Source organism: Oreochromis aureus, linkage group 5, assembly GCF_013358895.1.
Source record: "Oreochromis aureus strain Israel breed Guangdong linkage group 5, ZZ_aureus, whole genome shotgun sequence".
NCBI classification, from domain to species: domain Eukaryota; kingdom Metazoa; phylum Chordata; class Actinopteri; order Cichliformes; family Cichlidae; genus Oreochromis; species Oreochromis aureus.
Genome location: NC_052946.1, coordinates 2,838,726 through 2,862,371, shown reverse-complemented (window position 1 = coordinate 2,862,371; position 23,646 = coordinate 2,838,726). Strand labels below are relative to the sequence as shown.

At 38.8% G+C, this 23,646-nt stretch overlaps 1 protein-coding gene across 2 annotated transcripts; it reads left to right on the top strand.

Moving 5' to 3' along the window:
- The first annotated feature begins 13,856 nt into the window (after nt 1–13,856).
- Nucleotides 13,857–17,616, top strand: elf3 (E74-like factor 3 (ets domain transcription factor, epithelial-specific)). 2 transcript variants are annotated; one of them, XM_031733291.2, is made up of 9 exons: nt 13,857–14,006; nt 14,140–14,297; nt 14,819–15,055; nt 15,217–15,330; nt 15,412–15,558; nt 15,645–15,731; nt 15,836–15,955; nt 16,167–16,362; nt 16,741–17,616. In XM_031733291.2, the coding sequence occupies exons 2-9, from the start codon at nt 14,147–14,149 to the stop codon at nt 16,850–16,852; spliced, it is 1,164 nt and encodes a 387-aa protein (XP_031589151.1). In that variant the 5' UTR covers nt 13,857–14,006; nt 14,140–14,146; the 3' UTR covers nt 16,853–17,616. The 2 variants fall into 2 exon arrangements, with proteins under 2 accessions (XP_031589151.1, XP_031589149.1); XM_031733289.2 differs by having other exon boundaries at nt 14,140–14,300.
- Nucleotides 17,617–23,646: the final 6,030 nt, after the last annotated feature.

Sequence of the window (23,646 nt, the reverse complement as noted above, 5' to 3'; positions counted from 1 at the left end):
TATTTACAGTGGACAGTAACCAAGGTGAGGGCAGAACTGAACATAAACATAAACTGTGAAACACTAACAAACAAACCTGAAAACATAAGAGAAGCGGGAGATACACAGGGATGACACGAAGAAGGCTGGGCAGAGAGACGCGGAGAAACACAGACGACGCGACGAGGAACACAGGCAGACACACACTATAAATACACACGAGGTAATGAGGGGAATGACACACAGGAGGGGAGCACAGCTGAACCTAATTCACAAGACGAGACACAACCCTACAAAGTAAAACAGGAAACTCACAGACTGTTTTACAACACAAAACTCAGGGACACGAACAGAGCACAGAGGGAAGACACAAGTAGGGATAATAAGGCATGACAACTAAACCTAAAGAATTAATACAAAATCAGAATAAACTAGAAAATGATAACAATAAACTCAAAGCGCTGGGTCTCTTTCGCCCTTGTGCTGATGGTGGTAGCAGATGTAGCAGCAGCAAGATAGCAGACATGTCACTGTCCCAGCCTACAGACAAATAAACAAAGAATTATTCCAAAAATACATTCAATTGATAGAATTACCTATATAACCAACAATGGCAATTAAAAACAGTCACAGTCATACCATTCTGAGTGATCTGGATCGACCCTGGCCCACCAACTAAAGAAAAAACAATTTGACTCCTGCTTACAATTTACATCAGTATCGTTTAAATCAGCGGTCCCCAACCCCCGGGCCTCGGACCGGTACCGGTCCGTGAGTTGTTTGGTACCGGGCCACGAGAGTTGAGGCTCAGGTGTGAAATGTATGGTTTTCAGGGTTTTTATCGGTTTTCAACGTTATTTTGTTATCGTTTTTATCGTTAACTCGGTTTTCCTGGGTCTTTTCACGGGTGTTATGAATAAATCTTGTTTTTTTCGGTACTGGTACTAGTTTTATTGTGTTGTATTTATCCGCGACACCTTAAAGGCCGGTCCGTGAAAATATTGTCGGGCATAAACTGGTCCGTGGCGCAAAAAAGGTTGGGGACCGCTGGTTTAAATGATATGTGAACTTTTGGGAGAGAGAGTTCTTTCCTCTGCAGCTTTTCTTTGAATGGTCTTCAACCACCATGCAAGGTATCCTGAACCGCTTTCTGGATCGTAGTAATGTTCCTATGTAATTAAATACATGCAGAATGACAATGTTATCAAAATTTCTGATAGCAATTATGTGTTTAATGTTGCAAAGTCCCCTTTACTTACATATCCATGTTGTGAATATGGGTCTTGTAGATATGGAAACAGAGCAACAATCCCCTGCCCCTAATGTATAAATTCAGCCATGATCGTCCCTCAATTGGCATTGAACATCACAATTAAAAATAATACAATACTAAAAATGTTTCTCTATAGCCTACATTTATGATTCTTACCCATGTGCTTCTGTAATCTCGGCTGCAAGTATGTTTACCATCTGTCTTCTAGTTGCATCTGTCAGAGATTTGGTTTTTGCATACTCTTGTATGATGTGTTCACCACCGGGCTTTGTTGTTAAGATTTTTTCAGTCATCTTAAATAGACATAAAATATAAAGTCAGAAATTTTTAAACCTTAAAAAAGACTAGACAACAATTACATAAAAACACTTCACATCAAACATCCAGATTAGACTTAACAATGTCTACTATCCACACCTTTTGCCTCATAGTTTATATGGGATAGCCTTTTAGGTTGTCTTCCTTCAGTGGCAGCTGCTTCTTCAGGAGGGTCACACATTGTGAAGTTTAGAATGATGCTGAAGATGATGATGATAGAGAAGAACTTGTGCATTAAGGAACATGATCAAAGCAGAAGCATTAAATGTAGCTGTTAATGCTCCAATCTCAACCTTTAAATTTATTATAAACATATTTACGTATGTGAATGGTGAGTGATTACCAAGTTCTTCATTGCTCAGCATGACTCGGAAGGTTCCCGGTGACCCCTTCACTATTTCTTCCAATACCACTGCATCTACTCCTGTGTCCGACTGGTCAAACACCTTCATAGCTTGTCTGCCTTCTAGTATGTTAAATTTTAGGCACACTGAAGTAAGGTAAAAGAAAAGAAATGTTACAGGGTCAAATGGTGCTGAAGAGATGAAGCTGAAGCATATAGGTAATTCTCATTCATTGTCAAAGTAAAAACGATTGTCAACGTTAGAATATGGTTTTATAATTAAGTTGGTGTATTGAACAAGTAAAAATTGATATATTGTTGTATCCTGATATTCTAACCTTCTTTAATGAAAGCATCAAATGTTAGGTCAGACAGCCTAACATACTTCTGCTGCTAACAAAGATCTTTATCAGCCAGCGTTACTGCAAATGGGCCAAGTGTGACTAACATCTAATATTGTTTAATGACTTTAGCCTACTTATCAAGTATTGGCCCGCTCTTACTGCAGTTCACTTTATTTCTGTGAACAAGTGATATACATTAACATATCATTAACATCAGTTAATGAATACAAAATACATATTACTTACTAAATAATAAGCAAAAATCTTAAGTAGTGTATGCCTTTGGCATTTGCTTAAAAGAATATAAATCAGTAGAGTTAACTTTATGGTAATGTTACCTACGTTTTCTGAAAGTTTGTTCGCTTACGGAAGCTAATTAGCGATTATTAGCTTACTAATAAACACTAATTTAGTTGTTAAAACTATGGCATTAGACATGTGACAATTATATTATCTCGGCAGCATTTAGAAGAAATACATAGTTAACATGTTTTAGGTTCATATTAACTCAGTGAGAATCAGTGAGAGTGACATCTGAACTTTTAGCAACTGTTAGCATGTAGCTACTCGACAGTATCATTAAACCTATGGGTAAATGCTGCTAACATGTCCTCACTCGACATCAGTGAAACTATAAAAAGCCATTTAGTTTAAAAAATACCTTTTAAACAATGTTACGTATGGGTAAGTTAACTTCAATTACCTGACTGGGGCAACTCTCTGGAGAAAATTCCATGCTCGTCAGAACTCTAAGGCTACGTTCACACTGCAGGTCTTAATGCTCATTTCCGATTTTTTGATCAAATCCGATTTTTTTGTCTGCTTGTTCACACTACACATAAAATGCGACAGCAAACGCTCTCCAGTGTGAACGCTCAAAGCGGCCCGCATGCGCAAAAGAAGATGTCACACACAACTCGCTCTGTTTAGACCCAGAGCAAACAATATTGTTTGACTGATGGCCCTTAATATAAAGACTTCGGACTTTACGTTTCCCAATTTTTCCTTTAAGTTATTTTGTTATTTACATAATAATGTAAATAACCTAATAATGATCCGTATTGCTGTTTTAGAGGAGCGGTGCTTCAAAGGATAGCTGCAGATTTCTGTCAGAATCTGCAGATTATACAGTACAAATAAAAGTGTTCACGTTTCTCCAACGTTGTCTTCCCAACAGTTTCACTGACATCTACACTGGATGGCCAGGAAGCGTTCGCGATGTCTTATCGGACGCTTCTCCGGCGCTGATAATTGGCGTCTGTCTTGTGTCAGTGACGTAAAAGACGGATTTAATGCGACATAACCGTTCAAACAGCAGTCGCTTTCTAAAACATCGGATACGTATCGGATTCAGTACCACATACGAAAGTGACCCAGATCGGATTTGAAAATATCGGATTTGTGCCGTTCACACTGTCATACCATGATCGGATACGGGTCGCATAGGGTCAAAAAAATCGGATTTGATGCGCTTTCGCCTGCAGTGTGAATGTAGCCTAAGACTGCGCACGCCTGCGGACTGGCAATAATCAACACTGTGTGGAGTTAAATCTTCACTATGTGTCAAAAGAACTTTACACTGACTTTTAACTCTGATGTTAGAGCTGGTTTACTCCTCATAGAGTTGTAAATACTTTATCTAGGTTAAAACAGGTTTACTCTGAAATATTGACACTCCATTTTTTACTGTGTAGTCTCATGAACAACATTAGCTAATTGTCATACTAGCTAATCTTAAAATGACTGTTCAGTACAGAAATACTGTCCCGTGGTCTCAGCCTCAGATACTTATCAATTCAAACAAAGCTCATATAAAAACAAACAGATGAACAAAAAAATGTTCTCCTTCATTTCTGCCAAACAATGCTGTATGAAACGTTTCTAGCGGTTAGTATCATGGCTGCTAGGCATCCTGAGCAACGCGACGGAAGCTGGACCGTCCCATTTCACAAGCCTCGCACTTCCGGTCTTCAGGGACGCGGCCCACGTAAACTGCAAAGGCCGCATCCTCCAAGGCTGCAGCCCCTGAATTGGGATACAGCCAGTTCTTCAGCTGTGTATTGGGTTTTTTTTACACGCACGCCGGAGCGTCAGCTTCAAGCGCCATCACTAGCTACTGCCATGGGTGTGATGACGTTGGGATTAAGGGATAGCTCAGTAGGTAGCATGGTTACCCCATGATCGGAAGCTTCCCTGAGGTACCCCTGAGCAAGGTACCGTCCCCACACACTGTTCCCCGGCGCCACTGATTAGTGGCTGCCCACTGCTTCCCTGAGTGAATGGGTTAAATGCAGAGAGAGTAATTTCCCCACGGGGATCAATAAAGTATACATTATTATTAATACGATAGATTTTTTTTAAAGCACAAAGCTGTCATATTATTTTAAAGCTTTAGGAGCCTTTGATTATTTCAAAATCAAATAAAAAAAGAAGCGTGTCAAAGTCCTTACAGGTAAACATTTAACTCATGGTGAATGTTGCTGTCCTCCATTCCCTGTTGGACACACATGATCCTTTTATCAGCTACTGGAGCACAATGAAAAGAAGCTTTCCAAATGTCCCTTGTCCTCACTGTATGTAATTAAAGCCTTTTCCACATATGGAAATGTGTGGAAGATACACTTGGTGATAAAAACACAGTAACAAACATTATCAGCTGCCGCTAATCATTCTTTTACTTACTTACTATAATATCCTATCCAGGTTAACTCCAGGAACTGGAGTAACAAATACTGAAGAATGACAACCTTTTTACCGTTTTGTCTTTTTTTAAAGCTTTTGTCTTATGATATGATTTTTGTGTTTCCTAAATAGGAAACACTGCTTGCATGAAGGTAAATTATGAGTTGTGTTGGAGACTGCATAAACTATCAAATCCCTACTAGTTCCAGCACCTTCAGATAGTTCTTCAGCTCCCCCATTGCGTCTTTTGCCGTGACAGCTGTATGTGGTAACATGCCCTGGCTCACAGTTCCACTTGGCCCTACAGATGGCCCTACATTTTCTTTGGCTTTTACTGGTTTTTCTTTCTGGTTTTCCCTGTTTCAAATTCAGTTGAGTTGGATGTTTCTGGATGGACATCCTATGAATACATTCAGCCAAAATACACTTACTGCGGGCTGCACTGAAATGATCCACATCCATGACATTGATAAGACATGAATTAGTCAGTTCAAGATGAAGCCATGGCAAACCTGGTTTGCAACACTTTGGCCCATTTGAGGTTCAGGAAGTTCATCTGCAAAATAAGACATTAAGAAATTGCATTATATTTGAATGTTCAACCCAGTCCATGTAACATGTACCCTTTTTGGTTTGGCAGACAGACACCTGAGATGGCTTTCATTTTAGGATGTCCTAAAATGCACACAATATAGTTGAAGATGAGACACTGAAATGGTTTGTATGAGAAACAGAGAAGAGTCACCAGGCTGCCCAATCACTAACTAACTACCTTTACTGTCTTTTTTAAACAAACAGGTACATCTGCCAGCTGAACTTAAGATCCTGAAGTGTGTCAGGACAGGAAGGGATCAGCTTTATTGCAGATTTTAGGGATAAACTTTATACTTCACAGCTTGTGATGATTCTATTCTTTGTTATTACAGGAGCTGTAAACATCTACAAAACATATTTTGTAGTAACTCCAGTTAACTGACAGTACAATGGCTAAAGTACCTTATTATGTACCGTCTCTGAAAGCTGCAGTCCCGTGGTCTGACTGATAAAGTTGAAGACAAAAAGCCAAAGGGACTATCAGTCATGTAACTGGTGTCAGTTACTCAGTTTGGTGTTTTAAAGAGTTGCTGATCTCAGACCTACTAAATGTAGTCATCTGCATGAAGAGAATATGATATTTTCTCTGGAAGCATTAAATCAAAAGTCTTCTCTTGTATGTTATGTTGAACTAAAAACTTAAACCTTGAATTCTCTCACACTGTGTTATTTACCGTAAAGTAATTCAGAGTCATTCATACCAGAGTACCCAGAGAGGATAATCTATAGTTTAAATGTATGACATTCTACAGTCCTCAATATTATATTACATCAAGTGATCCTCTGTGCATTATATGAGGATGATGTGAGTACTTCTAACATTACAGAAAGCAAAGGTCACTATCACTTGTTCATGAAATGCTGGGTTTATCCATCTTCTGGGGAGGGCCTAGCGGTCTGAAGTGACGATTTCCCTCTGACAGAGTTGCTGGTAAAGATCTTGACTCCTGCTTGATCACTACAGTAAGCTTTAATCTTCCTGATGTTTCTCTCAGTATGCCAACAGAACATCACAGCACAGGAGAGCTGTGATGAAATAAAGGAACAAAGTTTTTCCAAACTTCTGGACAGCTAACAGCTGTTGATAACTCTGAGGCTACGTCCACAAGTACACGGGTATTTTTTAAAACACAGATTTTTCTCTGCGTTTGGGCCTTTCATCCACATGTAAACGGCGTTTTGGGCCACTGAAAGTGGAGATTTTTAAAAACCCCTGCCAGGGTGGAGATTTTTGAAAACTCAGTTTTTGCGTTTTACGTGTGGACAAGAAATACAGATTTACTCATGCAACATCAAAGGCGTGCGCTGTTTTTGACCTCACGCTGTGCGCCACGTTATTGTTTACATGAGATACACTACACTACAATGGCGGATATAGACAAAATACTGTTGCTGTTAATCTTACTATCTGCAGTATTCACAGGCTTACATATACACACGCAGTTATTGTCCCTCCATTTAGAAAGACAGAGGCTTCAGAGTGAACTTCGGACGTAGCTTCTACATTCAACACAGACGCTGTAACAACCCCAATCCCTATGTCGCTTTTGAATACATTTAATTTTATTTAAATTAAATTTATGTTTGCTGTATGCATTTTGTTCATTCCTAAGTCTACACAACAAGCAAAATACTGTCTTTAGTTATTAACATTTGAAATGATGAAGACACTCGAAAAATAACACAAAATTAGCTGCCTTTCCAGAAAGACCAAAACTGTTCAGAAGTATTTAAGGTTTTGTGAGGATACAAAACCCTGTTTACTCCCCCCCCCCCAGGCTTCTAGACTTGTGATTGGCCAGCATTTGGATTTTAGCATTTACATGTGGACGGAGATATGTTTTTCAAAACTGCACATATGGACGGGATTTTTTTTAAAAAATAAAGATTGGAAAGTTTCCGTTTTCAAAAATACCTGTGGACATGAGAGATTGGGAACTCTGGGTCCTGTTTTTAAATGAAGAGAATAAATTCCACTTTTAAAAAAAAACTTCTGCTGTTTTAAATCTAACATTTTAATTAACATTTCCATACCATACCATATTACCATATTCCATATTCCATAGTGTAATGGTTCTAAAACAGTTTAAATCTTCAGTTTTATATCATCCTCAGTCTTATGCAAAAATCTCAAAGGACAACATTACATTTCTAGACATTTTGGATATTAATATCTATTATCTATTAAATTAATATCTCTGGGCTTTTGTGGAGTGTGGAGCTGATGTCATCTCTGTCTAAAACTATTCAACTGTCTCAGATCAAGTACTGTTCCAATTCAAAGTACTCTCAAAGTTCCTGGATTGTTTTTCGCTCACCTCATTCTATTGAGCATGTGTCTGTGGTGACTTGTGTTGACTTGGTGCAGCCAAATGTCCCAGAATGCATTTCATCCAAAACTCAAATGTGTCAATGACGGAGAAGAGAGCATCTAAAAAGTTTAAAATATTACTATTTCTGTGACACAAAATAAACTTTTAAGATATTTTCAGGTGACAATGTAGCTGTGTAAACTTCAAATATCTGCTCAATTTATCAAGACATCACATATTTGCAAAAGTGCTCCAACGTTTTCGGAGATATCTGTTACCCACCAGCTCAAAAAATGACCTGGAAATCAAGACTCACTAGCCGATGAGAGCATCTAACTCCTAGCACATCATTGTCGTTGCTCTGCATTGAACTGGAAGAGCCATATGGAGGTCATTGCTTTATTTGTTGCTGTGGCTGTGGTTGTGTGCTGGGTGTCCACACAACAGACAGGGAGAGTAACAAGACAAACTTATTAAGAAGACCAGCTCTGTGGTGAGGAATAAACTTGAGAAAGTCCAGCAGGTTATGCAAAGAAGAATGCTCTCAAACAGTGGCGGTGCTAGCCTGTTTGGCGCCCTGGGCGAACATTCCCTCTGGCTTTGACCTTTTCTTGTCCATCTTCCATTGGTTTTAATGTTGCACTCCAGTATGAACACCCATCCCTCAACCCGAGGATCACCACAACATAGACCTACACCTTGGTTCACAGATTCGCTTTGTCTAGGGCTTATTTCTGGGATTTCGCACAACCCAGGATTCAAATCATGAATACATAATGGGCTTGGATTTACAACATTATGAATGAAATGTGCTCTATTTGGAAGCAGCCCCCCTCCCCTTTCGATGGGTTGTGTGTGAGACTTTAAATCATTAAACTTTAAATTATAAATTTTAAATTGTTATTGATCCCTTTACCCTGAGTCCTAAAGTGTATATTTATTGTCTTACTCTTCTTATATTTATTGTTTGTTTACTTGCACTGCTGTAACTGGAGCCTCGTCGTCTCGTCTCTCTATATACTGGACTGTATGTAGCGGAGATGCCAATAAAGTTTACTTTGACTTCAGCAGCGAGCAGGTGCACCGAGGGCTCTCGCGCTCACTTTTTGCATGTAGAATTTCGAAAAAACATTGGTGCAAATTATGAGTCTGTATCATAATGTCTGGTGTTTTCCTGTTTGTTGGTTTCTTTTTATTTTCTTTTATTTTGCGAGTTGGTTATTAGATGCTGCTCCAGCCAGCCAGACAATCCCCCGCCACCCCGCCCTCTCCTCCCTGTGTCGCAAGCAGCAGGCTTACCTCGCAAACGAGGGCGCCCTTACTCCCAGCAAATGGGCGCTAGAAAACCGATCGGCGCCTATGCCATCCCCAGTATGCACTGGCATGACATCGGGGCAGCATGAGTATGAGCAAATTTTTTATTGCCGATGCCCGTGATGCCGTGCCCACCACGATGCCGCCCTGGGCAACCGCCCATGTTGCCCATGTCAAAAACTGCTGCTGCTCTCAAATCAGAAATCAGTTATGATCAACCCTAGATGCCCACTCCATGTCCTGGAGGTTATCAACAGTAGTGGATTCAGTCAAAGATTGACTGCACTAAAATGCAAGTCTCAGCACTTCAGGAGGTCCTTTTTACACCAGAGGCTATACGACAGTTTCATGCACAAACTTTAATAATACAGTTGTATCCACATTTGCTCTTTCATCCACTGTTATCCTCTTCAGTACCTTGTACCAACACAGAGCACAGCAGCTGCCTGAACGCTACTCCAACAGAGGTTGATTACCTTGTTAATAATTTTACCTCCTAGCTACATAGAACTCTTTCACAGGAGCTATAGTATCCAAAGAGAGTCTCAAATCAGAGGTACTTGACTCCCAGTATAACTCTCAAAAGAGCACCTTTAAGCCGATAACTTGTAAGCCAGAGAGGAAATGGCATATCACAAATTTAGAAGACCATTATTTACCCTGGAGAAATAGTTTGCTGCTTTAAAAAAAAACCCTCCATAAAGCTAGAACATCTTACAAAATAAGAACAACCCTAGGTTTCTTTTCAGCACTATAGCCAGGCTGACAAAAAAGTCAGAGCTCTGTTGAGCCAACCATTCCTTTAATGTTAACTAGTACTGACTTCATGACCTTCTTCACAAATACAGTTGTAAACATTAGAGAAAAAATACTGTTGTGAAACAGCTAACAGATCATCTGCAGAGGAATGGCTTATTTGAAGAGTTTCAGTCAGGTTTCAGAGCTCATCACAGCACAGAAACAGCTTTAGTGAAGGTTACAAATGATCTTCTTATGGCCTCTGACAGTGGACTCATCTCTGTGCTTGTCCTGCTAGACCTCAGTGCAGCTGTAGAACATGCTGTAGGTATTACAGGTACTGCACTGCAGTGGTTTGTATCATATCTATCTAATAGACTCCAGTTCGTTCATGCAAATGGAGAGTCCTCTTCACACACTAAGGTTAATTACTGGGTTTCTCACGGTTCTTTATTTGTAGTTAATATTGTTTTGCTGTTTGAGATGTCTGGTGTCATTGCAACATAATTATAGGTAAACACCATTAAATTTTTCATCATGTTGCATAAATCTAATTACATTTATTGAAACTATATTTTTGAAAGGCGGTCATAGTAAAACTTTAATGTGGGTTGTGCTTGGGATAAAGGCATATTTTTTGTTATACGGTATCTGCGAAATGCCCCAACTTTAGCAATAGACCAGGTAGAGTAATGAAGGGTGACGAAAAAGAGCATGAATTGAAAGCGATGAAAGAATTTGCCCGTTAGTCTTCAGGCGATGAAAGCAAAGACCAGTTGTGTAGCATTCCTGTAATCCGCTGGGGAAACTGAGTGAGCAGCGTTGTGAAATCTGGGAGAATGTTCTTTAGCAATTACTGACTGAAACAGATTCCAAAGGTTAGTAGGAAATAGGATTATGGGACACACACGTCACCACCTGTCCACACCTAATATTTCTTCTCACTCTGAATAAGAGCCTGTGACGTCTCACCCTGATTTTATGACCTGAGACAAGTGATATGTTTCAGGACCTTTAAATTCTCTCCTAATAACACTGATCAATTTATTATGCTCTGATGGTAGTGCTGGAGAGTCATTAACTCTCAACAAAAATGCCTCTATGAGTAAAGCCTAATTAAAACAGGAACAATATTGAGAACAGTAAATTTTGTACCTCTGTGATATAGGAGTTGAATACATAAAAAACTGCTAAATACTGAGTTTTATTTTGCTCTAGCTCAGTTTTCTGATTCCAGCAAAAGCCAAGTATAGGGACGCAAAGTACAAAGAATTGAAGATCCAAGTGTCAGATGAGCTGTGAAAAATGTCATGTCGGATATACATAAAAGTTGCCTAAATTCTAAATGATTGAAGTCCAACACACATTATTCCGAAGCTAAACTTGATGATTTTTTTTAAATTGAAAACCACATTCTTTTTCTGGTACTGTCTAGCTATTTCTTTTTCAAAACAGTATGAAACAAGTATTTCAGCAAACAAGAAGTGTTTGGGTCTGGTCTCCTGGTGTTCCTATCACTGAAAGCAGCCTTTCATAATTGCAATGCTTAATATTGAACCAGATGTCTGCTTATTGCTATGTCCCCAAGCATGAATCAAAAGAAATCTTTAAACATTCGACTTTAAGGCCTGATGCATGAGTGCTTTTGTGGTCTTATACCTTTATTCTTTGTGATCCTAACTTAAAAATACAAAGTAACTGGAGCCTTGTCGTCTCATCTCTCTGTATGCTGCACTGGCTATAGCAGAGATGACGATAAAGTTTACTTTGACTTTGATTTGGTTAAATGACTTGTGAGTTCATTTCTCCAGTGTTCTCCTGTTATTTCTCTTGCTGTGAGCATATTTGTGTTTCACTGCAAAACATTTCAACACACTAAGTAAAAAAAAAAAATCCATAATGTCTATTTTTATTTGCATACAAATGAATATCTGTGCTGCGCTGTGCTGAGTTAAAACAATTTATGGTAGTTACATGGCAGAACAGCAGCCGTGTGGAAAACCATACCTTCCTGTTGCTGGATTTCATGAGTACTTTTGGAATCAATGATAGAGTACAGGGAAAAACACTGTTTTAAATGGACCACAGACCCTAGTCCTAAACAGTCACCCAAGAGATTAAAGAGTACAACAAAACTCTAATATGACATGAAACGTAACAAGAATGACATGTCACTTTTTAAAGCCTTAAAAAAAAAAAGCAATAAATGACAGTACTTCCATGGTACATTTTTATGGTGTATCTGTATTTCTTTCTATACATTTCTGTATATTTCTGTATTTCTACCATGTATTGGCCAAGCCAACCCATATTGTAAGAGATCTTTTTTTATATTAGCAGAACAAATACAGTACGTAGGCTTTGGCAGGAGATTACTAACCACTAGGTATCAGCACTGAGCCAGGCTAAGCATTAGCTTTGGTTTGCTGCAACACAGAAAACCTGATTCTTTCTGCTACATGACACCTGAACAGACTACTTACACACTGTGTCTGCAAAATACTGACTATCTTACCATTAGGATGGAATAATTATCAATATGTCCTCTTGTGTTTGTGTCCTCTGATGTTTATCTAAACAAGTATTAGTACCCAATACTAACAATATGGCCACTGATATTTCTTTGCTGTTATAAGGATTAGGTTTACACTTCTCTAGGCTTTGAGCTGTGTTATAGGTATCTAGGTACGGTAATGTTAAGAGAGCTGGACACTGTACAATTCTGACTGGAGCAAGGGAAACACTGGCATACAGTGTACTGACTGCTGTCTGCTCCTAGAGTTTCAGAGTAAGAATAATTTACAGCACCTCTAAAGTCAACAAGCAACATAACTTCATTAAGCTATTGCCATTGCTGGTAACATGAATTGAGCTGAAGGCTATGTGCACTGATAGGAAGTTTGGCTGGTATGGTTTGTTTTAGCTTGGTAGAGCCTTTGGAATCAGAGTAAATTAGAAACAGACACATTTAGGCCTAATCTGTGTTGCTTTTAGGACTCACAGCTCAGTTCCCACACAAACATGGGTCAAAAAGCTTGATATGGTGCAGTCTACAAGCATAGTCTAGGTCAGACATGGCACAGAAGTCATAAACCTGGCTAAATATGTGAGCCAGGTCCATAAAATAAATGTCAGTCATCCTGAACATCAAGGCCTAGATAGAAAATGCACATATTTTGGGCAAAAACTTACTGCTGGATATTTTGTATGTACAAATCATATTTTCATGTTCACAACACAAGTACTAAAGATACAGGCTGATCGATACAAAGGTTCAATTAAGTTTTTCTTGTCATGAAAATCTTTCTCTGTGCTATTTCTCTCTCTCTCTCTCTCTCTCTGTGTCTGTGTGTGTTTATGTGTATAACCTGGAAAATATGAGGTTACCACTTAGCTTAGTGTGTGTCAAACAAGGCAGCTGGGTGCAGTAGAACTTTGAAAAACCTAGATAACATTCTTTTATCACTGTTGGCCTGTGTTGACTGGTAAAACTGATAAAGGTACCTGTCCACACAGGACAGGTACCTCTTTGTGTCTATTTTTAGATTGTGACTATTTGCAAATGTCTATCACACACACCCCTTCCTCATTGATGTGAAACGTGTCTATGTCAATACCTTGACATGTAAATATGTCAAGTTAGTTCAAAAACAGTAGAAATGTACTAAAAACATAAGTACTTTAAAAGGGACCTAGAGTAAGAACTGTAATGGAACAAAAGAAATGTTAAGCAACAAAAATCTAAGGAAAAAGAAACCCATAAAAGCTTGCCCAGTCAGTGTACAAAATATGATGTAGAAATATAAGCTGAGAGTAAAAGGCAGGGCAGGTTTGTTTTGTTGATCAAGTTCTCAGGAAAGTGGGGGAGGAGTAGCAATGGAGGCGTGGCCATGTTCAGGTGGAATTCCCCTGAATTTACCTGAGTCCATCCCCCACAACTATAAAGCTCAAAAGGTAAAAGCAGGTGCGTTTTTTTGCCGTGGATACAGAGATTCCAGCAGGCAGAGAGGGCAGTGGTACTCAAACAGCAGAACCAAGCAGAATCCTGACACTGGATTGTCTTAGGACGTCTTTCTGTTTCATCATATTTTGGCCAGTGTTGTAATCAGGTAAATTATATACATACCTAACTAAAATAATCGCTTTACGCTTCAATGATCCTGCTTTTAATAAGCTTTGTTTGCTGGTTTCCTGTTTGTTAGTTTTTCTGGTATGTAAACAAGCATTTTCTATATTTCACAGTGTCTCCATGTCATCGCCGTGCCTCAGCACTGTTCTGACTCATGCTAACCTAACCATGTATCAGACTGGTTTGCCAGATGTGCTGCAACAGCAGACCACTATGCTTTCCAGCGTCAGTCCTCTGCAAATCAGCAATCCAGCATACAGTTCCAACATAGGTGGTGAGAAGAGACATGTTATTTCTGACCTTTCACTGTCATACAATTCACTTGTTTGGTTGATCTGTGTCAGACAAAAGATTTTCAAAATGTTAAGTCTCTTGGCTTTGAAGCTTTAGTTAACCAGGTCAGTCTAGTTTTAGCTAAAGACTAATCTCACGGTAAACAGACGCTCTCTTTCAAACTTCAGCCAGCTTGCTCACCTTTGCTTTGACCTTATTTAGGCACTCACTTAATGATTTACCAGGCAAGTAATGTTTAACTCAGCACAACCGCAACACAGAAGAATGCTGTGACCTCATGGTTAAAACAGTTTCACTCTATTTGTTTGACCTTAGAGAGCGGCTTCAGAGTTAAGCTAAACTAAAAATGCCTTATTGTCACATTCAAACATTCAAACCTATGTGTATGAACTGAGGTCATGGTTTTATGAAAATATGCTACATTTATGCTAAAGCTTAGTGTGTACTGTGTATCTGCACAGCTAAGGAATAATAAATAATCCCTGGCTGTCACTGCAGGTCAGGGGTACAGGCAGATCAGCCCTAATTACTGGACAGCAGATCATGTGTTGGAGTGGATCAGTGACCAAGTAGAGAGCACCAAGTTCGATGCAAACACCCTTAGTCTGGCAAACTGTGCCATGGATGGCTCCACCCTTTGCCAGATGAACCGAGAACAGATGATTGGGATCTTTGGTGTGCAGCTTGGCCCACACCTCTATCAGAGTCTACAGGAACACAAGACCAAAATGCCTGGTAAAATGCTTATGTTATTCAGGAACGATTTACTGAACGTAACAGCTGTAAATATTCACACATAATTGAAGTATTTTTACCATCTAGCTATGTGGGGAAGAATTATTTTTATGTATGAAAAATACATGTAAACTGTTTCTCGTAATCTTTCCTTCCCCCAGAGATGCAGATGTTATCAGGACAAGAACTGAACGAGACCTGTCAGCTCTTGGACAACTTCTTGGACAACCTTGGACAAAACTTTCCTCTACTCAGCACAATTAAAATTGGTCAAGGTACATCTTGTACAGATATGTTCAAAGTTGACATATTATGTGGACTAGTTTACAAGTGGACTTGCTAATTTCTACTTACAGCTGAAGAAGCTGTCAACAAAAGAGAATTTGACTATCAGGATGACTATGATCTGACTAGTCTGACCATGGAACCAATGACACCACTGAGAGACACTGGCTACCTGTCTGATAATCATTCTGACAGCGAGTACAGCTCCTCCTCCAACAGTTAGTATTTTATCTTCATGTTTGTCAAGACTTGTTATCACTCAAGTTCAAGAATGTTATCAAAAACGTATCTCTCATGTATTCAGCTGGCATGTTTGGCTTTCCAAGCATCGGTTCACCAGAGTCTGGCAGCAGTGAATCTGACCCCGAGTTCTCTTACCCTCCGATTTCAAGTGGGTAAACAGGAAAAAACAACAACAACAACAAAAAACATTTGAAGTTATTTGCATTCCCTGTATTTATATTCATTTCTGACAAGTCACCATTTCATCAACAGAAGCGCACATTAAGCCAGACAAAGGAGAGTCCCGATTGAAAAGACCACGGGGGCGACCTCCTAAAGTCAGCAGAGAGCACAGCAGCAACATATATGACAATCCAAAGAAAAACAAACATGGTAAGCCCACAAATGTTGTCTTACTCATAATGTAAAACAGCTTCAGTAGGCATGCATCTGAACACTGAAACTATTTTACAGATTCTATTTTGCATTTATTTTGCATCTTTACTAGACCACAGATATTTATCTTTTCTTCTTGCTTGCTTTATGCTAATACAGCATGCACATGCAAACAGACATTTAGCTTATTTTATCCCACTGTCTTCAGCACCTCGTGGCACTCACCTGTGGGAATTCATCAGAGACATTCTGATCCACCCAGAAAAGAATCAGGGTCTAATGAAATGGGAGGACCGCCGTGAGGGTGTCTTTAAGTTCCTCAAATCTGAGGCTGTGGCTCAGATGTGGGGCCAGAAGAAGAAAAACAGCAGCATGACTTATGAAAAGCTCAGCCGTGCAATGAGGTGAGTTCTTGTAGCAGCCCTTCCTTTACTTCTTCCTCAATCTCAACAATTTAATCAGATATTTGAATCAGACATGATTCAGAAAATATTGTGACAAGGCTAAAAACACATGCTGCAGTAACAGCTTCTTCACTTTTAAGATACTTTTTAGATACTTTTGCTTTAACTATGAACCCAACTTTAGCCCAACTAATCAGAGTTGTATTGGATACATAGCTCCTCCAGGTCACAAAAGTCAGAAAATTGTTATGGCAGGCTCATTAAGACTCTTTGCTTCACATGTAAAATGCTTGGTTGTTTTAAGCTGAGCACCAGATGATGAAGGGGATCACATGCTATGTGCTGAACTTCAAGTAACTGAAACTTCTCCACCTGCAGGTATTACTATAAGAGGGAGATTCTGGAGCGAGTCGATGGCCGGAGGCTTGTATACAAGTTTGGAAAAAACTCCAGTGGCTGGAAGATTGAGGAGATTGGTATGGCTATGTAAGACATTAGTCACTAAGTGGGTAAGAACTGAAAAGCCAGTCAGAGCAGTAGTTCAGGAACTATAAATGCCTAACCATGTTGCCTGTCTGAAAAAATCCTTGCTGCCCCAAATGTTTAAGACACTAACTTCCTCTAAAAGGAAGGTGTTACAGAAAATGTAAGCCAGTGTTTATGGCTCTAGTAGGTTTTATGAACCAATATGATGTTTCACATGTTTTTAAATTGTTTTAGATACTTGTGAGTGCAAGTACCTACAGTAAAGGCTGAAAAAGCAAACCTCTTACAGATGAACAGATTTTACTCTGGTATTTACTTGTTTTTGTTGATGCAGGACTCTCATCTTCATTTGTTGCTACTGTAGCACTATAAACATCTTTTTTGTTTTTTTTTTCCCATGTAAAAAACATTGTGTGTCTTAGTGTAGGATAAGTTTGGAAAAACAAAAAAACTCGGCGAGAAATAAATGTAGGTGAAGTTGCTTCACATTAACAAAGTAAAGATGTGCACTACATGTCTTTTGGTATCACTTATTATAAAGTGTGTTTACACAATGTTTGAGTAAAGAGTAGTTCATAAGTGTCTGTATTTGAACATGACTGGTTGATGTGAATCAGTCAAACATTTGTTGCAGTTTGTGTGATTGTTTTAATGTAATCACCTATCTCTGGATTGATGAGGGGAGTAAATCTTATGTCAATCATTATGTGAATTATGTGAATTGTTTTTATGGCTTTTTGTATAAATAAATTTGGACATGTAACCACCCTCTGTTTGGGGACTTTTTTTCCACATACTTTGTTAATTACAAATAAAAATTAATTATTAGTGACCAAAGAAAAATAACAATAATAACAAAAATATTGGATACCTCATTAGTGAAAGTGTTGGGGGTTGGAAGATCCTACAACAAGAGCTGCAGGATGCTGGAGAAAAGGTTGGGGACAGAACCAAAGCCTATGAGTAGAAGAAATTAGACGCAATTAAGTAAAAGTAGACCTTCACTAGAAGCTTCATTATGGTTGCCAGTCTCAAATGACAACAAGTATATTACAGTATCCATTGCCAACAACCTGGTTATGAAATTAACCCTTTCATATTGCATTGCTTTCCAGTATGGTTCAGGTTATTTTGACGCAGGCCAGATATATTTATATTGATAAACTTTAGATCTATTTAGAAAGAATAAATAGCCTGTGTGACATAAATAAAGAGATGATTTAGAATAGAATAGAATAGAATAGAATTCAACTTTATTGTCATTGCACATGCAGGTACAGGGCAACGAAATGCAGTTTGCATCCATCCAGAAGTGCTATAGCCGTGATATAGATATACTACAATATATATTAGCAATAATATAGATATGTAAGTATATTACAGAAATGGGTCTATTATGGTATGTTATAATGTACACAGTGTGAAGTATGTTATGAATATTCTATAACTATAAGTATGTACAGGCTGTAGTGAGTACAAGCTATGTACAGGCTATGAACAGGATATAAATATGAAATTTAAAAAAACTATACAGAAATATGAGATATACAGTTATACAGAATGTGAACTATGTAAGTTATAACAGTTGTAGAATTAAAAATTATTGTATGTACAGAATGATTATTTACACAGAACTATACAGTAGTGCAGTTAAGATAAGTGAGATATGTGGATCATTTCTACAGAGGCTATATAAAGTGCTAGTGGTTGTGAGTGGTGGTTCAGTCCATGTTATTATTGTGTGTTTGAGGGTACAGTTGTCCATTGTGTGTGTGTGTGTGTGTAGGTGGTTGTGGGTGTGTGTGTGTTCAGTCCATGAGTTTAACGTGGGTCAGATGTCAGGAGGCAGAGTTCAGGAGTCTGACAGCTGTAGGAAAGAAGCTGTTCCGGTACCTGGTGGTCTTAGTCCGGAGGCTCCTGTAGCGCCTCACAGAGGGCAGGAGGGTGAAGAGTCCATGTGATGGGTGACTGGGGTCTTTGATGATTTTCCCAGCCCTAAACCTAATGGGAGAGTGTGAAGCAGCGGCAATGAGGATCAGCACCTCCAAATCTGAGGCCATGGTTCTCAACCGGAAAAGGGTGGAGTGCGCACTCCGGGTCGGGGATGAGTTCCTGCCCCAAGTGGAGGAGTTCAAGTATCTCGGGGTCTTGTTCGCGAGTGATGGGAGAAGGAAGCCGGAGATCGACAGATGGATTGGTGCAGCGGCCGCAGTGATGCGGACGCTGCACCGGTCCGTCGTGGTGAAAAGAGAGCTGAGCGTAAAAGCGAAGCTCTCAATTTACCGGTCGATCTACGTCCCTACCCTCACCTATGGCCACGAGCTGTAGGTAGTGACCAAAACAACGAGATTGTGGATATAAGCGGCAGAAATGATCTTCCTCCGAAGGGTGGCTGGCCTCTCCCTTAGAGATAGGGTGAGAAGTTCAGCCATCCGGGAGGGGCTCAGAGTAGAGCCGCTGCTCCTCCACATCGAAAGGAGCCAGTTGAGGTGGTTCGGGCATGTCCCACCGGGAGGAGGCCCTGGGGCAGACCCAGGACACGCTGGAGAGGTTATATCTCTCGGCTGGCCTGGGAACGCCTTGGTGTTCCCCCGGATAAGCTGGAGGAGGTGGCTGGGGAGAGGGAGGTCTAGGCTTCTCTGCTTAGGCTGCTGTGCCCGCGACCCGGCCCTGGATAAAGCGGAAGAAGATGGATGGATGGATGGATGGATGGGAGAGTGCATTTTATAGAGATTTTTTGGCCTGAAAACATATCAGCCAAAAATGATTAAAAAATATTTAACTGAAAGTCCAAATGGCAACAACATTATGGAATTGTTGCAATTTACTAATAAACCTTAACCAATCTTCTTCATCTTTTTCTTTTGTCCTTTAATTGGTAATTGGAAGAGGAGGGGGTCCTCAGAGCCAACAGTCAAGGTGCTTCTGGTTTTGGGACCTCATTGATGATTTGCTTTCACTTCCTGCAATCAATAGCTTCTTCGATCGTTGACTTTTCATATCTCCTTGAATGTGTTGAAACTGAAGTGCACTTGGGTTCTGCACAAGGACAAAACAAACCAGCAGGCCCACCTCTGAATTGCTTAAGAAAAACAAATGAAGACTTTGGAGTGGCCTAGTCACTCCAAAGTCCTGACCTGAATGTGAGTGAGATGCTGTGGCATTACCTTAAAAAGGCAGTTCATGCTTGAAAACTACATACTTGAAAAAATTGTGACTGATATCAACAATTTCGAAAGATGAGTGGGTTAAAATTCTTCCAAAGCTCTGTAAAAGACTCATTGCCAGTTATTGCAAACACTTGATTGCAATTGTTGCTGCTAAGGGTGGCCCAACCAATTAATACTGTTTGGGCCACCCCTAATAATAAACACCTTCATTTAGAAAGTATATTTTGCGTTTACTTTGTCTAATATTTACATTTGTTTCACAATCTCAAACATTTAATTGTGACAAGCATACAAAAAAGCAAGAAATCAGGAAGGGGGCAAACACTGGGTGGTCAGGAGGTAGAGCAAGCGGTTTGAGACCTGACTCCCCCAGTTCACAGAAATTTCTTTTTTTATCCTTAAGTGCTTTCACATACATTTACAATGGCATCCGAGACAAACTTGAGGTTATTATGTTGCCCAAGCAAACAGTAAAATGCAGACTGGAGCAGACAGTCTTTCGTCTGCACCATCCACCAACCTTCGGATTATTAGATGACCTGCTGTACCTCCTAAGATACAGCCACCCTCAAATATGCAAATATGATGCAAACACAGTTCTTGCGGCTGTATCAAGTGCCAACAGAAACTGTATTGTCACTACTCTCCCATAGAATACATACAGACATTCAGTTTTAAGTTTCCCTTAAACCTCAGTTTTAGACCATCAGTATGGGTGAACTGTACTAACGGTCTAAAATCTTGGAACAGCCTCATCACACATTTTTTTGTAGCCAAAAAAGGGAAATAATTTTTGTATATTTAGGTTCATTTTAGGAAAAAAGTCATGTTAAAAGAATTACATTTAGGGCATTTTTTTTAATGCTGTCAGATGCAAAAACTGATCCAGTTTAACCCCAAGTAGCTAAAATGGATCATTATTATTACTCTGACTGGGATAACAACTTAAATTACAATAAAAAACAAAAACATGTTCATAAAGTAAAGGAGAAAAAAAATATTCAGGGAGTTTCGATTTTAAATAGATGTTTTCTTTTGATGTTTTCTTTCACAACCCAGGCAGGTTAAAATATTCTTTATTTTTAACATTATTACAGAATAAATTGTCAAAATCTTTGAAAAAGATTTAGGACTAAGGACAAGACAAAGAATACAAGTCAATAATGTGACAGATAGGAGAGATACAATTTCAGAGAACTATAACTTAAGAAACTTTAGAACAGAATATCCAGATACAAATAAGACCTTTATTACTATAGGAAGGGGTTTCTTTGTCTCTGTTGAAATCAGAATTTTTTGGTGTTTAAGATTGTGACATCTCCATTTGCTTATGCTAACTTGCCTAAAGATTGTTGTGCTAATAACAATATGATGTACCCATAAAAAAGATGGAACCCTTTTTTTTTTTATCCTGATGGATAAAATAGAATAAAAAGGGGAAAACTTTGAATGATTTACTGTCCATAATATCTCAGCATAAAATGATGGTGGATGAACATGGTTTTTGCCCAACAACTTGAGCATGCATGATCAAGCTAACTCTGCAATTTGCTGACCCAACTGCAATTAGTCTTCCATTTAAAATACTGGCTTTATATGATAATCCATTAACCTTTCAACAATGCAAATGTATGTTAATCTTATACTGCTCACTGCTATCAGTGGAACTGAATGTGAACAACATGCATATAGAGTGGCTGTACAGCAGGTCATCTAATAATCGGACGTTTGGTGGTTTGATCCATGACTGCCCCAGTCTGCATTATTATCTCTGATGTGTGTAAATCCTTGAATTTAAGCAGAAAAAGCATAGAAAAAAGAGATCGTGTGAAAGGGTGAATGAGGCAAGTTGGACAATGTTACAAAAAACCAGGCCACATTATCTTTAGCTTTTGTTTTTATTTAATTTTTTTTTTACTTGTACTGTGACATGTGACCAGAAAGCACTGTTATGAAATGAAAAACAAAACAAAACATAGCTTCATACCGGTCCATACTGTAGACTCACTGTGTTTTACCATAAAGACTAGTAATACTTGTTTGTTGGAATGGCTTTTTTCTTTTCCATTGTGCAACAATGGAATTTTCTAGTCACCCTTTACCAACATAATTGGCACCTAGGTACCTGACAGTGTTATGAAAGTCTTTCTACTTTTTATTAAAGCTCATACATGATCAATATGTTGTATCACTTTTAAGTTAAGGCAAACATGCATCAGTAAAAACAGTCTATAGATAGTGCAGGCATGCTGTGTGTGTCTGTTTGATGCAATAATGAAATAATTACTATTTAGCTAAATTTGGTACTTTTCACTGCTGCACACTATCAATGCACCACTGTTTGATTTCTAAAATGTAGAAGCTAGTGTTTGTTTGTGGTTTTCACATTTCTCAGTCTGCTTCTTTCAGAGTTAACTGGCAGACATTTTCTGGTCTCAGCTTTGTTCGCTACAGGTCAGACCTGTTATTCGTGACGGGGCACGATAACATCTAGTAGGGTAGGCTGCAACATAAAAACTTGATTTGATGGAAGTGACATTTACCTGAGGCTTTAGTAAAAAATAGTTTTTAATTACATATCTGATTTTCTTCAGCAACATATGAATAGGTATTAAATATATTTATGCTTTGCATTAATATATAATTCATGTAGTTTACTGAATAAAAATGCCAAAAAAAATCCTCCTTGAACAACATTTGGCAACAAGTGAGAAAAAAACTCCTAAGACACAAGAAGAAATCTTTGAGACAACTGGAAATACAAAATCCAAAGATAAGAGGTAGAGGTGAGGGCATTGCTGTTATTACTGTATATCAAACCTTGTTGCTAAAGGAGTAATTATAATAATAATAATAATTATTATTATTATTATTATAAGAAAAATATTAATAGAACACTACAGGTTTATGGGACCCATGGAAGCTAAACTTCAGTAGTAGCAAATAAATGCATGAACAGTGAAACTGAAGATATAGCATAAATCCAAAATAAATCCAAACTAAACTAAAAATAGACATTGTATTGAAATGGGAACACTGAGCCATTTTGACCAGAGGACAAATTTAACAGTCATGTTACATGTTAGTATGACTTTTACATGATGATTTTGTACTGATCAGAATCAGAATACTTTATATTCCCAGAAGAAATGATGTGGTTACAGTTACTCCAAGACAGTAAGAACAGTAACAGTAGATAAGTAAATTAAATAATACAATATTTTTAATATAGTTCTAATAAATACAGATGGCTCGAATTATAAATATCCCAGTACATTACACAAAATGAAATATATATGTTTGACACTGAGGTGTCCCTCGTATCATACTGTACTTTAAGGATGTGAAGTTTATAAGAGTGTACAACTATTGCATTGTGTAATTGTGCTTTAGATGGAGGAGTTGTACAGAGGCAGATATTATGTCTTGCATCGTTCAGTGGTGCATTTAGGTAAACTCCTCTGACTGACCAACACATCATGAAGATCTTGTCCAGCATGTTGTTGATGCAGCTGCAGCCAGACGGGGCACTGCCATACAGTTACAACGGGACACACTGTATGCCCATCCATCCATCCATCCATCTTCTTCCGCTATTCCGAGGCCGGGTCGCGGGCACAGCAGCCTA